The sequence below is a fragment of the Taudactylus pleione genome, unplaced genomic scaffold, assembly GCF_031769625.1.
Source record: "Taudactylus pleione unplaced genomic scaffold, aTauple2 ptg003137l, whole genome shotgun sequence".
Lineage (NCBI taxonomy): Eukaryota > Metazoa > Chordata > Amphibia > Anura > Myobatrachidae > Taudactylus > Taudactylus pleione.
In genome coordinates, this window is record NW_028287496.1 from 3,982,535 (window position 1) to 4,000,539 (window position 18,005).

The 18,005-nt window shown below is 41.8% G+C and overlaps 1 protein-coding gene across 1 annotated transcript in view; it reads left to right on the forward strand.

Annotated features, from left to right (window-relative positions):
• LOC148430837 (alpha-2-macroglobulin-like protein 1) overlaps window positions 1-18,005 on the forward strand; it is a 630,872-nt gene that overhangs the window by 533,678 nt on the left and 79,189 nt on the right. The window contains exons 25-26 of the mRNA XM_088466430.1: window positions 15,777-15,898; window positions 16,607-16,658. Of these exons, the coding sequence (XP_088322556.1) occupies window positions 15,777-15,898; window positions 16,607-16,658 (174 nt within the window). The remainder of the gene's footprint in view (window positions 1-15,776; window positions 15,899-16,606; window positions 16,659-18,005) is intronic.

Genomic DNA, 18,005 nt, shown 5'->3' on the forward strand with positions numbered 1-18,005 from the left:
ATGGTGAGGTACACAAGGGATGGAAGAGACTGGAATGGAAGAGAGAGCATATGGTGATGTACACATGAGATTAAAGAGACCAGAATGGAAGCGAGAGTGTATGGTGATGTACACAAGGGATGGAAGAGACTGGAATGGAAGAGAGAGTGTATGGTGATGTAAAAATGGGATGGAAGAGACTTCAATAGAAGAGAAAGTGTAAAGTGAGGAACACAAAGGATGGCAGAGACTGGAATGGAAGAGAGAGTGTTTGGTGATGTACACATGGGATGGCAGAGACTGGAATGGGAGAGAGAGTGTATGGTGATGTACACATGGGATGGAAGAGATTGGAATGGATGAGCGAATGTATGGTGATGTACACACAAGAGATGGAATAGACTGGAATGGAAGAGAGAGCATATGGTGATGTACACATGGGATGGAAGAGATTGGAATGGAAGAGAGAGTGTATGGTGATGTACACATGGGATGGCAGAGACTGGAATGGGAGAGAGAGTGTATGGTGCTGTACACATGGGATGGCAGAGACTGGAATGGGAGGGAGAGTGTATGGTGATGTACACAAGGGATGGCAGAGACTGGAATGGGAGAGAGAGTGTATGGTGATGTACACATGGGATGGAAGAGACTGGAATGGGAGTGAGAGTGTATGGTGATGTACACATTGGATGGAAGAGATTAGAATGGGAGAGAGAGTGTATGGTGATGTACACATGAGATGGAAGAGATTGGAATGGAAGAGAGAGTGTATGGTGATGTACACAAGCGATGGAATAGACTGGAATGGAAGAGAGAGCATATGGTGATGTACACATGGGATGGAAGAGATTGGAATGGAAGAGAGAGTGTATGGTGATCTACACATGGGACTGAAGAGACTGGAATGGGAGGGAGAGTGTATGGTGATGTACACAAGGGATGGCAGAGACTGGAATGGAAGAGAGAGTGTATGGTGATGTACACATGGGATGGAAGAGACTGGAATGGGAGAGAGAGTGTATGGTGATGTACACATGGGATGGAAGAGACTGGTATGGGAGAGAGAGTGTATGGTGATGTACACATGGGATGGAAGAGACTGGTATGGGAGAGAGAGTGTATGGTGATGTACACAAGGAATGGAAGAGACTGGAATGGGAGAGAGAGTGTATGGTGATGTACACATGGGATGGAAGAGACTGGAATGGGAGAGAGAGTGTATGGTGATGTACACATGGGATGGAAGAGACTGGAGTAGAAGTGAAAGTTTGTTGAGAAATGACTGCTTTCTTTTGTATATTCTAAATTCTCTTTTTTACCCACTCAGTTCGGTACTGCAGAAATAGACTCTCTCTTTATTTTTGAAGCTCTCTTTAAGAAACTCCATTAATTATACATCATTTTGTCTACAGTTATCTTGTTTTACAGTCAGATACAGATTTAACAATGCATTTGTTGTTTTTTTAAAGCTGCAGATGATCGTCAGCTTTGACTGTTAGATTTAAAATGGCAATCCTGAAAACAAGGAATGTAGTGATATTGCTTGGGCCTATAGACACTTGAGTTTGTCACAGAATAGCTGAGGATAAAAATTTGAATAATCAATAGCAGGATAAACTATACAAATGGAAATATCACCATGTTACAGTTACTGTCACCCTTTTGAGCAATTCGGATCTATGTGTAAATCAGGCTCAAGTGTGATGAGTCACTTGTGGTAAATTGTCAGTGCTCACATGACTTGAATTAACCATTGAATATTAGCTTTAAAGTTGAAAAGGCAACTTTTTAGTCTGTTACTTTGTTACAATGATGAAGACAATAAAACTGTCTAAGAAGTTTTATTATCACCAAACACAAGTCCTCTAAATGGCACCTGGCTATTTCCAAATAACTTGGCATCCCTGTTTCACCAATGTGCAATGTTATCAAGAGGTTTGTTACACATGGGGGATCCATAATGTTGTAAGTCTGCTATGCTGTCTATGGTACTGGAGGCCTTCAATGTATTGAAGGAATAATGAAGTCAGAGGATTGCCAAGGGATTTGCTACCCAGAGAAAGAAGACTAGCTACGGGTTGCATATCATGAGCCTCCAGAATGATAAAAGCACAAAATAATTGTTGTAAAGGAAAAGAATGGAATGTTTTACATGGCCAGCAATGAGCTCTGTTCTCAGACCTATTCAAAATCTTTGGAGAGAGCTACACTCTGCCATTAGGAAAATGAATCCTGCAAACATTCAAGAGTTTCAGCAAAGAGTGGGAGAAACTACCATCGTAAAGGTGCAAGAAGCTTTCAGATGGCTACAAGACAGGTTTGGAGGCCATCACTGTTGCCAAAGTGTGTGCAACCAACTATTAAGGAAGGTGCCTTCAATACTATCCAGGTCATGTGTTTTATTTTGTCTTTGACATTATTGTATGCAAGTTGAAAAGGAATATTATTTTTGTTCATAACTTTGCACATCCTATTAAAATAGTCTGATGATATGAAGTTGATACATCTCCACTCATTTCTGAAGATATTCTATTGGTTGTACTTAAAATTCAAGGATGCCAAGAATGTTAACCATATCTGTAGGTTCTTCTAAATTTCCTACAGTGACTGTGATCCTGTGTATATTTTATTTACTTACACCAGTGCCAGCATTGACTGATTGCCTTAGTTCTGCGCTTCCTATAAACAAAATATTGGTCATGACTGGGCGTATTTAGAGCTGCACCTAACTCCATTTTGCGGATTGATCTTGCAATGTTGTGTAGCACTGTGAATGCTCCGTGGTTGAGGGTACACTGCTGGCAATACTGAGTCCTCAGTCATAGCTCCAGTTGTGGTTGAGTGGATGTACCTGGCCGGCAATGTGGGCTTTGGGACTAACAGGGGTATTCAATATAGGAGCGAAAACATAGTTTTTGAGTTAATCTCGCACCTATGACGTCATTATCACAGGTTTTAGTTTTACACCGTATTCAATTTCAAAGACTTTTCGCAGTTTTGAAAAGTCTTTCATAAAAAATGGGGATAACTTTTCACCATTGAATAGGTGTCGAAAAAAAGTGCAGAATTGTGGTTTAGGGGTACAGGCTTAAAAAAAATAGAATGACATTTAAAAAAGAACTGTGTCAAAAATAAAAAAAAATAGGGACACCCCAAAAAATGTATTTAAAAATTGGGGTGAAAAAAAAAATGGGAAAAAATTGATTAACAATAGGGAAATAGGTTCAGGGCTATTCTGCATGTATGCGGCAGGTGTATTCTAGAATAGGCTATTAGCGGCAGGTTTATTCTAGAATAGGCTATTAGCGGCAGGTGTATTCTAGAATAGATTATTAGCGGCAGGTGTATTATAGAATAGATTATTAGCGGCAGGTGTATTCTAGAATAGATTATTGGCGGCAGGTGTATTATAGAATAGATTATTAGCAGCAGGTGTATTCTAGAATAGGCTATTAGCGGCAGGTGTATTCTAGAATAGATTATTAGCGGCAGGTGTATTCTAGAATAGGCTATTAGCAGCAGGTGTTTTCTAGAATAGATTATTAGCGGCAGGTGTATTCTAGAATAGATTATTAGCGGCAGGTGTATTATAGAATAGATTATTAGCGGCAGGTGTATTCTAGAATAGATTATTGGCGGCAGGTGTATTCTAGAATAGGCTATTAGCGGCAGGTGTATTCTAGAATAGGCTATTAGCAGCAGGTGTTTTCTAGAATAGATTATTAGCGGCAGGTGTATTCTAGAATAGGCTATTAGCGGCAGGTGTTTTCTAGAATAGGCTATTAGTGGCAGGTGTATTCTAGAATAGATTATTAGCGGCAGGTGTATTCTAGTATAGATTATAAGTGGCAGGTGTATTCTAGTTTAGATTATTAGCGGCAGGTGTTTTCTAGAATATGCTATTAGTGGCAGGTGTATTCTAGAATAGGTTATTAGCGGCAGGTGTATTCTAGTATAGATTATAAATGGCAGGTGTATTCTAGTTTAGATTATTAGCGGCAGGTGTATTCTAGTTTAGATTATTAGCGGCAGGTGTTTTCTAGAATATGCTATTAGTGGCAGGTGTATTCTAGAATAGATTATTAGCGGCAGGTGTATTCTAGTATAGATTATTAGCGGCAGGTGTATTCTAGAATAGGTTATTAGCGGCAGGTGTATTCTAGTATAGATTATAAGTGGCAGGTGTATTCTAGTTTAGATTATTAGCGGCAGGTGTATTCTAGAATATGCTATTAGTGGCAGGTGTTTTCTAGAATATGCTATTAGTGGCAGGTGTATTCTAGAATAGATTATTAGCGGCAGGTGTATTCTAGTATAGATTATTAGCGGCAGGTGTATTCTAGTATAGATTATTAGTGGCAAGTGTATTCTAGTATAGATAATTAGCGGCAGGTGTTTTCTAGAATAGATTATTAGCGGCAGGTGTTTTCTAGAATAGATTATTAGCGGCAGGTGTATTCTAGAATAGATTATTAGCGACAGGTGTTTTCTATAATAGATTATTAGCGGCAGGTGTATTCTAGAATAGATTATTAGCGGCAGGTGTTTTCTCGAATAGGCTATTAGTGGCAGGTGTATTCTAGAATAGATTATTAGCGGCAGGTGTATTCTAGAATAGATTATTAGCAGCAGGTGTATTATAGAATAGATTATTAGCGGCAGGTGTATTCTAGAATAGATTATTGGCAGCAGGTGTATTCTAGAATAGATTATTAGCGGCAGGTGTATTCTAGTATAGATTATTAGCAGCAGGTGTATTCTAGAATAGATTATTAGCGGCAGGAGTATTCTAGAATAGATTATTAGTGGCAGGTGTATTCTAGAATAGATTATTAGCGGCAGGTGTATTCTAGAATAGATTATTAGCAGCAGGTGTATTCTAGAATAGATTATTAGCGGCAGGTGTATTCTAGAATAGATTATTAGCGGCAGGTGTATTATAGAATAGATTATTAGCAGCAGGTGTATTATAGAATAGATTATTAGCGGCAGGTGTTTTCTAGAATAGGCTATTAGCAGCAGGTGTATTCTAGAATAGATTATTAGCGGCAGGTGTATTCTAGAATAGATTATTAGCGGCAGGTTTATTCTAGAATAGATTTATAGCGGCAGGTGCACAGTTGCAGAATTTTTAAAAACTTACTTTAGGGACTTAAAAATATGCTAGTACGCATTTTCATGTACCCCAAATTTGATGGGACCACTTAAAAAAATGAAAAAAATAACCTAAGTGCTCTTCTGCATCACTTCTTCAATGTCGGGAAAAAAACACCTGCTGCGGCTATTTAAATTCCCGACTTTCATTTAAAGGCTAAAACGGGGGGACCCGTAGTGATCCCCCATGCTTTTACAGCTTTAGGGGGGTCCTACAATTTTTTTAAGGAAAAATTCGTAACTTTACGCAAATCCAACTTCGGAGGCTCCCGTTTTCGTTCATTTCATATTGAATACGGGGATAAGCGGGCGCGCGCCCGATACATTAACGCAGGTAAAAACTCCGATATGAAACGTAAACTTCGACAGCAAAGTTTACGTTTCATATTGAATACCCCTCATAGTCTTCTGAGGGGCGGGGTCGCTGGCTAGGCTGGGGTGACAATACACAGGTATAGGGCTGGTACAAATGTGCGCTGATAGTAATGGCGGCTGAATTCAGAAGCAAATGGATAGAGACACAATGAGATTATTTCTCTGCACGCCATGCGCCACCCTTCCGTGTTTTGGGTTCTTGGTTTTGTGTTTCGGATCTGTAATTTTTTTTTTTTAAAAAGCATAAAAACAGCTAAAATCACAGAATTTGTGTGTTTTTCTGCTCCTATGCTATTATTAACCTCAATAACCTTAATTTCCACTCATTTCCAGTCTATTCTGAACACCTCACACCTCACAATAGTGTTTTTATGTCCAAAAGGTTGCACCGAGGTAGCTGGATGACTATGCTAAGCGACACGAGTGGGCGGCACAAACACGTGGCCCATCTAGGAGTGACACTGCAGTGGCAGACAGGATGGCAGTTTGAAAAACTAGGCCCCAAACAGTACATAATGCAAAGAAAAAAAAGAGGTGCAAGATGGAATTGTACTTGGGCCCTCCCACCCACCCTTATGTTGTATAAACAGGACATGCACACTTGAACAAACCAATCATTTCAGCGCCAGGGTCTGCCACAAGACTGTGGCTGAAATGATTGGTTCGTTTGGGCCCCCACAAAACAAGCTGGCAATTAATGTGTCCCTGCACAAACTGGCTCTACGGAGGCAAGATGTCGTCCTCATCCTCCTCATCCACCGATTCCTCACCCTCTTCAGTGTTGTGTACATCCTCATCCTCACAGAGAATTAACTCGTCCCCGCTGGAATCCACCACCACAGATCTCTCTGTACGTTCTGGAGGCTGGTCTCCCTGGAAGAGTTGATAATTCATTTTTATGAACATCATCTTCTCCACATTTTGTGGAAGCAACCTCCTACGCCTATCGCTGAAAAGGTTCCCGGCTGCACTAAACACTCTTTCGGAGTACACACTGGAGGGGGGGCAACTCAGGTAAAATAGAGCCAGTTTGTACAGGGGCCTCCAAATTGCCTCTTTTTCCTGCCAGTACAGGTACGGACTGTCTGACATGCCTACTTGGATACTGTCACCGATGTAATCCTCCACCATTCTGTCAATGGTGACAGTATCATATGCAGTGACAGTAGACATGTCAGAAATTGTTGCCAGGTCCTTCAGTCCGGACCAGATGTCCAAACTTGGTCCTGCCTGCCCTGCATCACCGCCAGCGGGTTGCTTAGGATACCTAAGTTTTTTCCTGGCAGCCCCAGTTGCTGGAGAAAATGAAGAAGGAGCTGTTGACGTGTCACGTTCCGCTTCAGCTGACAGTGTTTTCACCAGCAGGTCTTTGCACCTCTGCAGGCTTGTGTCAGCCGGAAAGAGAGACACCACATAGGCTTTAAACCTAGGATCGAGCACGGTGGCCAAAATGTAGTGGTCTGATTTCAACAGATTGACCACCCTGGAATCCTGGCAAAGCGAATGAAGGGCTTCATCCACAAGTCCCACATGCTGAGCAGAATCGCTCCATCTTAGCTCCTCCTTCACTTTCTCCAGCTGCTTCTGCAAAAGCCTGATGAGGGGAATGACTTGACTCAAGCTGGCAGTGTCTGAACTGACTTCACGTGTGGCAAGTTCGAAGGGCTGGAGAACCTTGCACAACACGGAAATCATTCTCCACTGCGCTTGAGTCAGGTGCATACCCCCTCCTTTGCCTATGTCATAGGTGGATGTATAGGCTTGAATGGCCTTTTGCTGCTCCTCCATCCTCTGAAGCATATAGAGGGTTGAGTTCCACCGCGTCACAACCTCTTGCTTCAGGTGATGGCGGGGCAGGTTCAAGAGTGTTTGCTGGCGCTCCAGTCTTTGGCACGCAGTTGCTGAATGGCGAAAGTGGCCAGAAATTTTTCGGGCCACCCAAAGCGTCTTCTGCACGCCCCTGTCGCTTTTCAGAAAATTCTGCACAACCAAGTTTATTGTGTGAGCAAAACATGGGATGTGCTGGAATTTGCCCAGATGTAATGCCCGCACAATATTGGTGGCATTGTCAGATATCACAAATCCCCAGGAGAGTCTAAGTGGGGTAAGCCACTGGGCGATGATTTCCCTCAGTTTCTCTAAGAGGTTGTCGGCGGTGTACCTCTTACTGAAACCGGTCATACACAGCGTAGCCTGCCTTGGAACGAGCTGGCGTTTCTGAGATGCTGCTACTGGTGACGCTGCTGTTGTTGCTGTATAAGGTGATACATCTACCCAGTGGGGTGTCACAGTCATATAGTCCTTAGTCTGCCCTGTTCCACTTGTCCACATGTCCGTGGTTAAGTGGACATTGGGTACAACGGCATTTTTCAGGACACTGAGGACACTTTTTCTGACATTTCTGTACAGTCTCGGTATCGCCTGCCTAGTGAAGTGGAATCTAGACGGGATTTGGAACCGGGGACACACTACCTCCATCAATTGTCTAAATCCCACTGCACTAATGGCAGATACCGGATGCACGTCTAACACCAACATAGCAGTCAAGGCCTCAGTTATACGTTTTGCTTCAGGATGACTGCTGTCGTACTTCATCCTCCTCGCTAAGGACTGTAGGAGGGTCAATTGTTTAGTAAAAGTAGTGGTCTTCCTACTTCCTCTCTGGGATGATGAACGACTCCCAGCAGCAGCAACAGCAGCAGCGACAGCAGGAGGTGTAGCAATGCAGGATCCTCCGGAGGAATCCCGGATAGGAGAGTCAGTCATGCCAGTGACATGGCCTGCAGGACTACTTCCAATCCTGACTAAGGAGGAAATTGACGAGGAGGGAGTTGATGGTGTGGTTTGCAGGTGCTTGGATACAACAGGACAACGGGATTTAGGTGTCCCTGGACTGCTTACGGTCTTAGCCAAAGTTTCTGAACTTGACAGTAACTTTTTATGAACGCGCTGCAGGTGACGTATAAGGGAGGATGTTCCAAGGTGGTTAACGTCCCTACCCCTACTTATTTCAACTTTACATATGGTACATATGGCAAGACAGTTGTTGTCCGGATTTGGATAGAAATATTGCCAGACCAAAGAGGTGGAATGTTTGGTCTTCTGCCCAGGCATGACCGTGATGGGCTTTTTCATCCCACGGACAACAACTGTCTCCCCCGGAGACTGATTTAAACAAACCACATCACCATCAGAATCCTCCTCGCCAACTTCCTCCTCAGCGCCAGCTACACCAGTATCCTCATCCTGTTGTACTTCAACAGTGACATCTTCAATTTGCATATCAGCAAGTGGACTGTGGGTGCTCCTTTCAGCACTTGCAGGGGGCGTGCAAATGGTGGAAAGAGCCACCTCTTCCCGTCCAGTGCTGGGAAGGTCAGGCATCGCAACCACCACCACACTTGGACTCTCCTTGGGGATTTGTGATATTTTCTTAGAACGCACAGTTCTTCGCTGTGCTTTTGCCAGCTTAACTCGTTTGATTTTTTTAGTGGGAGTAGGGCTTCCATCGTCATGTGAAGCTGAACCACTAGTCATGAACATAGGGAAAGACCTTAGCCATTCCTTGCCACTCCGTGTCGTAAATGGCATATTGGCAAGTTTACGTTTCTCTACAGATGATTTAAATGTTTTTTTCAAGGTCATTTTCCTGAACTTTGTCATTTGGGATTGTATGTGCCCTCTACTATGACATTGGGCATCGGCCTTGGCAGACGACGTTGATGGCATGTTATCGTCTATGTCATGACTAGTGGCAGCAGCTTCAGCACTAGGAGGAAGTGGTTCTTGATCTTTCCTTATTTTATTTCTATCGGAGAAAGTTTGAACCTCCATTTATGTTATATTGATATATACGTGCGGCTAAGGTGCACACAAACACAGAAAATATTTTTTTATTTTTGTTGGAGACTAGTGCACTTTGTGGGTTACATCACCCTTTAAGAAATGAGCCAGCCGGCCCTTTACTTATGGGACACAGGCGCACGTTTGGCGCTGCTCCTTTGTTGATGCACGTGCAGCTACAGCCCACACAATTCACAAACACAGAAAATATTTTTTTTATTTTGTTTGGAGTGCCCTTTGGGGGTTACAGCACCCTTTAGCGGTCAATCCAGCCGGCCCTTTATTTATGGGACACAGGCGCACGCTTGGCACTACTTTGTTGATGCACGTGCGGCTACTGCGCAAACAATTCACAAACACAAAAAAAAAATGTTTTTATTTTGTTTGGAGTGCCCTTTGGGGGTTACAGCACCCTTTAATGGACAAGCCAGCCAGCCCTTTGTTTATGGGACACAGGCGCACGCTTGGCACTATTTTGTTGATGCACGTGCGGCTACTGCACACACAATTCACAAACACCAAAAATATATATTTTTATTTTGTTTGGAGTGCCCTTTGGGGGTTACAGCACCCTTTAACGGACAAGCCAGCCGGCCTTTTACTTATGGGACACAGGCGCACGCTTGGTGCTGCTCATTTGTTGATGCACGTGCAGCCACAGTGCACACAATTCACAAACACAGAAAAAAAATTTTTATTTGTTTGGAGTGCCCTTTGGGGGTTACAGCACACTTTAACGGTCAATCCAGCCGGCCCTTTATTTATGGGACACAGGCGCACACTTGGCACTACTTTGTTGATGCACGTGCGGCTACTGCGCACACAATTCACAAACACAAAAAAATATATTTTTTTTGCACTTGGGGGGAGCACCCCTGATGGACAGAGCACCCTTTGGACAACACTACAGCACCCCTTTAGGACTGGGACACTGCACAGGACTTTGGAGTGGACACCTGACTGCACAACACAGTCCAGGCAGCCCCTATGGACTTTGAAGGAGTGTACACAGCCCCTATGGACAACAGCAGCACAGCACAGCACAGCACAACACTACACTGCACTACACTACACTACACAGCCTAGCCAGCCCTAACTCCCACCCTCCCTCTTCACTGTCCACAGCCGAGTGAGAAAATGGCGCCGACGCGGGTACCTTGTATAGGATCCAAAACCCGCGAGACCTGGAAGGCGGGATGATGACGTTTTGCCTCGATTTCAGATCGAGTCAGGCGGAAAAAGTCGAGCCTGACTCGGATCGGCCTCGGATCGGGGGGGCTCGGGGGGGTTCGGTTTTCAGAAATCCGAACCCGCTCACCCCTAGTTCTAATGGAAGCTGAGCGCTATCATAGCGTCTTATGCAATAACATTTTACCTGCTGGTGATAAAGCGCTAACAAACCACTTCTGATTGGCTGTTTGCAATGCTCTATTGATATTGATCAGCGCTTCATTTGTTGCTCAGCCATATACTGTATGCTGCTTTATATATATTTATATTATATTATACTGTATGCTGCTTTATGTATATTTATATTATATTATACTGTATGCTGCTTTATGTATATTTATATTATATTATACTGTATGCTGCTTTATGTATATTTATATTATATTATACTGTATGCTGCTTTATATATATTTATATTATATTATACTGTATGCTGCTATATATATATTTATATTATATTATACTGTATGCTGCTTTATATATATTTATATTATATTATACTGTATGCTGCTATATATATATTTATATTATACTGTATGCTGCTTTATATATATTTATATTATATTATACTGTATGCTGCTATATATATATTTATATTATATTATACTGTATGCTGCTATATATATATATTTATATTATATTATACTGTATGCTGCTTTATATATATTTATATTATATTATACTGTATGCTGCTTTATATATATTTATATTATATTATACTGTATGCTGCTATATATATATATTTATATTATATTATACTGTATGCTGCTATATATATATTTATATTATATTATACTGTATGCTGCTTTATGTGTGTATTCTGCTGTCTGAATGGTTTTTGAAGATTTATTAGTATTGAATAGTAATACTATACTGTACACGCAAATCAAATGGATAATAACAAGGGCAAACATGTATGTGACATATGCTGGGCACAACTGGGCACAAATGCTTCTGGTGCCAACTTGCATGCAAACTCCAATACATACACATCAGTCAGCACATTGCCAGCAATATTTTCTCTTTGTACTATTTTGTTTTGTTCTGCACATTGCCCTCTGTGTCTAATCAGCCCGTAGAATCATATTCAAAATGTGTAACTGATGTGTTTATCCAGCGCACATCCGGACAAAGGTGTAACTGATGTGTTTATCCAGCGCACATCCGGACAAATGTGTAACTGATGTGTTTATCCAGCGCACGTCCGGACAAATGTGTAACTGATGTGTTTATCCAGCGCACGTCCGGACAAATGTATAACTGATGTGTTTATCCAGCTCACATCCGGACAAATGTGTAACTGATGTGTTTATCCAGCGCACATCCAGACAAATGTGTATCTGATGTGTTTATCCAGCGCACGTCCTGACAAATGTGTAACTGATGTGTTTATCCAGCGCACGTCCGGACAAATGTGTAACTGATGTGTTTATCCAGCGCACGTCAGGACAAATGTGTAACTGATGTGTTTATCCAGCACACGTCCGGACAAATGTGTAACTGATGTGTTTATCCAGCGCATATCTGGACAAATGTATAACTGATGTGTTTATCCAGCGCACATCCGGACAAATGTGTAACTGATGTGTTTATCCAGCGCACGTCCAGACAAATGTGTAACTGATGTGTTTATCCAGCGCACGTCCGGACAAATGTGTAACTGATGTGTTTATCCAGCGCATGTCCGGACAAATGTGTAACTGATGTGTTTATCCAGCGCACGTCAGGACAAATGTGTAACTGATGTGTTTATCCAGCACACGTCCGGACAAATGTGTAACTGATGTGTTTATCCAGCGCAAGTCCGGACAAATGTGTAACTGATGTGTTTATCCAGCGCACGTCCGGACAAATGTGTAACCGATGTGTTTATCCAGCGCAAGTCCAGACAAATGTGTAATTGATGTGTTTATCCAGCGCATGTCCGGACAAATGTGTAACCGATGTGTTTATCCAGCGCACGTCCGGACAAATGTGTAACTGATGTGTTTATCCAGTGCACGTCCGGACAAATGTGTAGTTGATATGTTTATCCAGCGCACGTCCGGACAAATGTGTAACCGATGTGTTTATCCAGTGCACGTCCAGACAAATGTGTAACTGATGTGTTTATTCAGTGCACATCCGGACAAATGTGTAACCGATGTGTTTATCCAGCGCACGTCCGGACAAATGTGTAACTGATGTGTTTATCCAGCGCACGTCCGGACAAATGTATAATTGATGTGTTTATCCAGCGCACGTCCGGACAAATGTGTAACTGATGTGTTTATCCAGCGCACGTCCGGACAAATGTGTAATTGATGTGTTTATCCAGCGCACGTCCGGACAAATGTGTAACTGATGTGTTTATCCAGCGCACGTCCGGACAAATGTATAACCGATGTGTTTATCCAGCGCACATCCGGACAAATGTGTAACTGATGTGTTTATCCAGCGCACGTCCTGACAAATGTATAACTTTGTGTTTATCCAGCGCACGTCCGGACAAATGTGTAACTGATGTGTTTATCCAGCACACGTCTGGACAAATGTGTAACTGATGTGTTTATCCAGCGCACATCCGGACAAATGTGTAACTGATGTGTTTATCCAGCGCACGTCCGGACAAATGTATAACTTTGTGTTTATCCAGCGCACGTCCAGACAAATGTGTAACTGATGTGTTTATCCAGCGCACGTCCGGACATATGTGTAACTGATGTGTTTATCCAGCGCACGTCTGGACAAATGTGTAACTGATGTGTTTATCCAGCGCACGTCCAGACAAATGTGTAACTGATGTGTTTATCCAGCGCACGTCCGGACAAATGTGTAACTGATGTGTTTATCCAGCGCACGTCCGGACATATGTATAACTGATGTGTTTATCCAGCGCATGTCCGGACAAATGTGTCCTCATGTACTGTGGCTCAAGTCGTTACAAATAGCACCTCTCTCCACGACAGGGTCCATGTGTTTCAGCCACGCCAAGCATCCTTTTTGCTCAAAATGTAAATAAGAAGCAATAAAACTACTACACTAGTGAACACTCACCACTGGGGATTGCGGTTCTTGTACATCTGTGTGAAATCAGTGCAAAACGGGTCCCGACACAAGTGATTGTGGCTTCTCCTCTGTTCCCTTATGCTTTATCTGTGACTTAGTACTTATACAAACTCCTATGTGACAAAAGTCGCAGATTAGCATCTCTAGGTTCACTGTGAGCTGTAGCTACGTTGCGACTAGGATGCAAAATTTGCTATAGATATCGGTGTGGCTCAGTTGCGCCAGGTGCCTCGCGCCATATAGAGCAAAGACACTAATGACCTGGGAGGATTAATGTTTGTATAATGGGATATTATATTCCATGAAGAGTTGTATCTGTATATATTCCCATATTACATTTATATCACATTTCTAAAATTGCCCATCCTGCCCTCTGTAACCTGTTTAGTGTACCCCAAATGGATCTCTAGTCTGGTACTATTATGGGCAGCATAAATAATGTGCATCTACTGTATATATGAAGTGGGTATCTTGTTAGTCGTTTATTAGTTCCATGTATTGCTTCTCACACACATTGTAACCTACTGTACCCAATATGACCACCTCGTCTGGTACTCCAATTAGAATGTAAGCTCTCACGAGCAAGGCCCTCTCTACCCACTTGTGCTTCTACTTACAGTACTTAGAATTTTATCTGCTCCTCAATCTCCACTAGGGCACCTAACACCTGGTTGCTGACGCCCTGTTACTTATATGAGTCTTATAATCGCTAATGCAGCAATGTGTATAGTCCTTGTCCTGCTCTGTATTGTACTGTAAGTCACTGGTTGTTCACTTATTTATGTACTGTGTAAGGTGCTGTGTAACACTTGCGGCTCCATATACATAAAGGATAATAATGTGTAGGATAAGCAATACATGGATCTGCTAATTTTGATAATGATCATGTATCTTGCGTTAGTATTCTGTAGCTCCCCCATTATTGTACATGACATCTCTACCAAGCGCTGCTTATAATGCCCAGGTACCAGTTGTGGTGGCCATCTCGAGCACACTGCATAGGTTACCTTGGTAGGGTGCCCAAGATGGCTGCCTCAACTGGTACCTTTATGGGCAGTTTAAACAATAGGACCTGATTCTTCAGCGGACTCAAATGCAATCGCAACTGCAATCGCCTACGGATCGCATATGCTAATGGCGACATAAAGACACCACTGCTGCCTTCTCATATCTGTCCAATGTTGCTCCTGTGTGTAAACATCGGTACCATGGACGCACATTGGGCAGTAACACAGCTTCACACCAGGTCTGACCAGCCGCAGACGCTGCGTCTCCTCACACGCAGATAGCTCTCATGCTGTGTATGTAATCGCAGTAGCTAATTTATGAAACGGCATATGTTATCTAGTTGTAGTTCCCCTGGGCGCCCAGATACCCGTGGAGCAGCAAACAATCAATCAAAATGGTTCTACCCTTAGAACTATAATAGCATAAATAATCAAAAAAACTTGAAAGATAGAGTGCGCTCGTATCTTATTGAAGTTCTCTAGATACTTCCCTTTGCAGTATAGAATTCTTCCTCTTGCTGTTAAATCTTCTCTTAATCAATATTCATAACCTGCAAGACAAGAAGATTGTGCCACAATCATGGTGTAGTATTTTCTCAAAAATTATAACATTTATTCATATGACATCAAATAAATAACAGGTGTCACACACTATCCATCAATGTGTTACACGTATCCAAATTATGAGAAGATTTAACAGCAAGAGGAAGAATTCTATACTGCAAAGGGCAGTATCTAGAGAATTTCAATAAGATACGAGCGCACTCTATCTTTCAAGTTTTTTTGATAATTTATGAAACGGCGTTCAAATGCATAGGTAAGCCTGCGTTTTTCTGACAACCCCCCGTTTATCTGACAACCCCCCGTCACAACCCCCCGTCACCACCACCTGACAGCCTGTCACTCACTTTGCAATGGATTCCTCTGTGCGTCTGTAATTGCAATGCAATCGCTGCGCAGCACACCTTAACCACAATCGTGGTGGCAAAGAGATCTGCGTCCGTAATCACATTTGCATGCACTACTGATCAAGGCCCTTAGTGTCTATATTTACTGTAAAGCTAAAACCTCTTTATTATGTTTACAGAAAAGTGCTATATGAAAAAATTTGTATTGTTATGTATTATTATATTCCAGGACAAATGAATGTTTCCATCATCGCTGAAGCTGTGAAGAGTCAGAACCTGTGTGAGGGGCAGAAGACGATAGTCCCAGACAAAGGGAACAGAGATGTTGTGATCCAGTCTGTCCTGGTGGAGGTTAGTAACCCTGACAGATCGGTCTTCTGTTATTATAATGGCTGATCTCACTATAAACCTGTATGCAGTCACTATAGCTGAGCTCATACGGGGGCTACAGCTCATCCACTGACCACAGAATGTGAGAATTTAATTTTATGTGTATATGACGAGTATGGAGAAAGCCGGTGTATATGGATCCTGGTAGGAGCAGATGGTGTCCCAAGCAAAGGGTAACACCTGCTTTACACTAACTCTTCCTCATAAAGGGAAAGAGGATCAGCAGATGCCACCAAGCAAAGAACCCTCATAGCTGCACAGTCTTCAAAGCTTATTAATATATCTTCCTGCAACAGGAAAATCACTTTTTTTTAATGCAATACAAGGCACCTATATTAGATTCAGCCAGGTATGACTCCATCCATCCAGCATCTCCTGTCAGAAGTAGGACAAATTGGCACCACCATTAGTGTCACTGTAATCATTTGCTAAGTCCTGTGTGAGTCCTGCGTAAGTCCATATAAATGGGGGCGGTAGAGCAGAAATAGGAGCATGACATCACACAAGGGAATGTTTGCAGCTCAATAAATGAGCACTGCTGTCTGTGCGCCATAACGTAAGTATGACATTTATTAACTCGTCTTATAAGGAAAGACCTGATGTCCCCCACACCGGCTTCATCCCATCATGATGAACACAGGATAAAAGAGACTTCTGTTTATATTTCAGCCCGAGGGGACCTTGGTGGAGCAGACGCACAACTCCATGCTGGTTTGTGAAGGTGACAGGACAGTAATATAATTTTAATCTTTAGACAAAATTAAATATGGTGACTGTAGGACTGTGGTACTGAACTTATCAGGCTCTTCTGTAGGTAGAATATTCAAGTTTGGCAGCTGTATCAGTGGCCGCCAAAGTAGAATAGTATACAGCGCACATCATAAGGCTAAATCTAATTTATATAGAAATATCTACTAAATATATTAGTTAATAGTAAAATGTGAGGTTTTTTAAATGGCATTCGATTTCATCAGACTGTGCTGTATCACCCAACAATTGACATAAACGTTTTAGAGACCTCTTACCTCCTAAAATGTATCAGAGCCAATATACACTTTAGGGTTTCTAATCTTCCAACTAACACTTTATTTACTTCTATAATGGGAGGGTATATACAATGTCATGAGGTTTTAGTAGGCAAAAAAAATGTTCTTATAATTTTCTTAATTTTATTAGCATGGGAAAATAAACTGAGTAAAAAAATAAAGATTATTATCTATAGTATTCTTTTGTGTTTTCTCCCTATTGGCTCAGGTATAAATTAGGTATTTTCAATCTTTGTAAACTCTTCAAAAGGTTGATCTAAAATAGCAATGATAAAGCCCTATTGTACAAAAGACTGAAAACAATTATTTCAATTAATTTACACAATTACTGAGAGAGTGAACATCCCATCCCAAAAATAAACAAGTAATCAATATAAATACCACAAAGCCACAACCCATATGTGCTTCTCCTCGAAGTGCTCCATCTAGATGTTGGAATAGCTCAGGGTGAACCTGGTTCCCATAGCGGTCCCTCAAATTGTAAATAAAATTGTTAATTGAAAACAAATTGAGAAGTATTTTTAATATGAACCGTCTGTATTACATATGTCACTATTGAGTGTTTGACATTTTTTATTACATTATTTGAATTGTGACTAAAATTGAGCTTTAACACATTAATGAGACCGAATGGTGCAAAATACACCTAATTAGTACTATAAGGATGAGGCACAATCTTGAAGGCTACAGGGGAGAGAGTTAAAGTTTTTTTGTAGTGAGAAAATATCTGTGGGTTCCTAAAAATATAGGAAATGCATCCTAAAATTAAATATTTATGCACTTTAGTGTCAACCATGTGCCTAATCCCTCCACTCTTCACTACACACCTCAATCTGCCCAACCTCTCTCACTAATTGGTGCAACATAATGTATCACCAAAGATGCAAAAATATTGGCTCTCAGATACATCCTCTCTCTTGTAAACTTGGTGTTTGACATCTTAAAAGAACATTTGAAGTGCGGTTTTGCACATTTGCAATTTATAAATTATCCTACATTTTTTTAATCCAGAAAACTGTTTC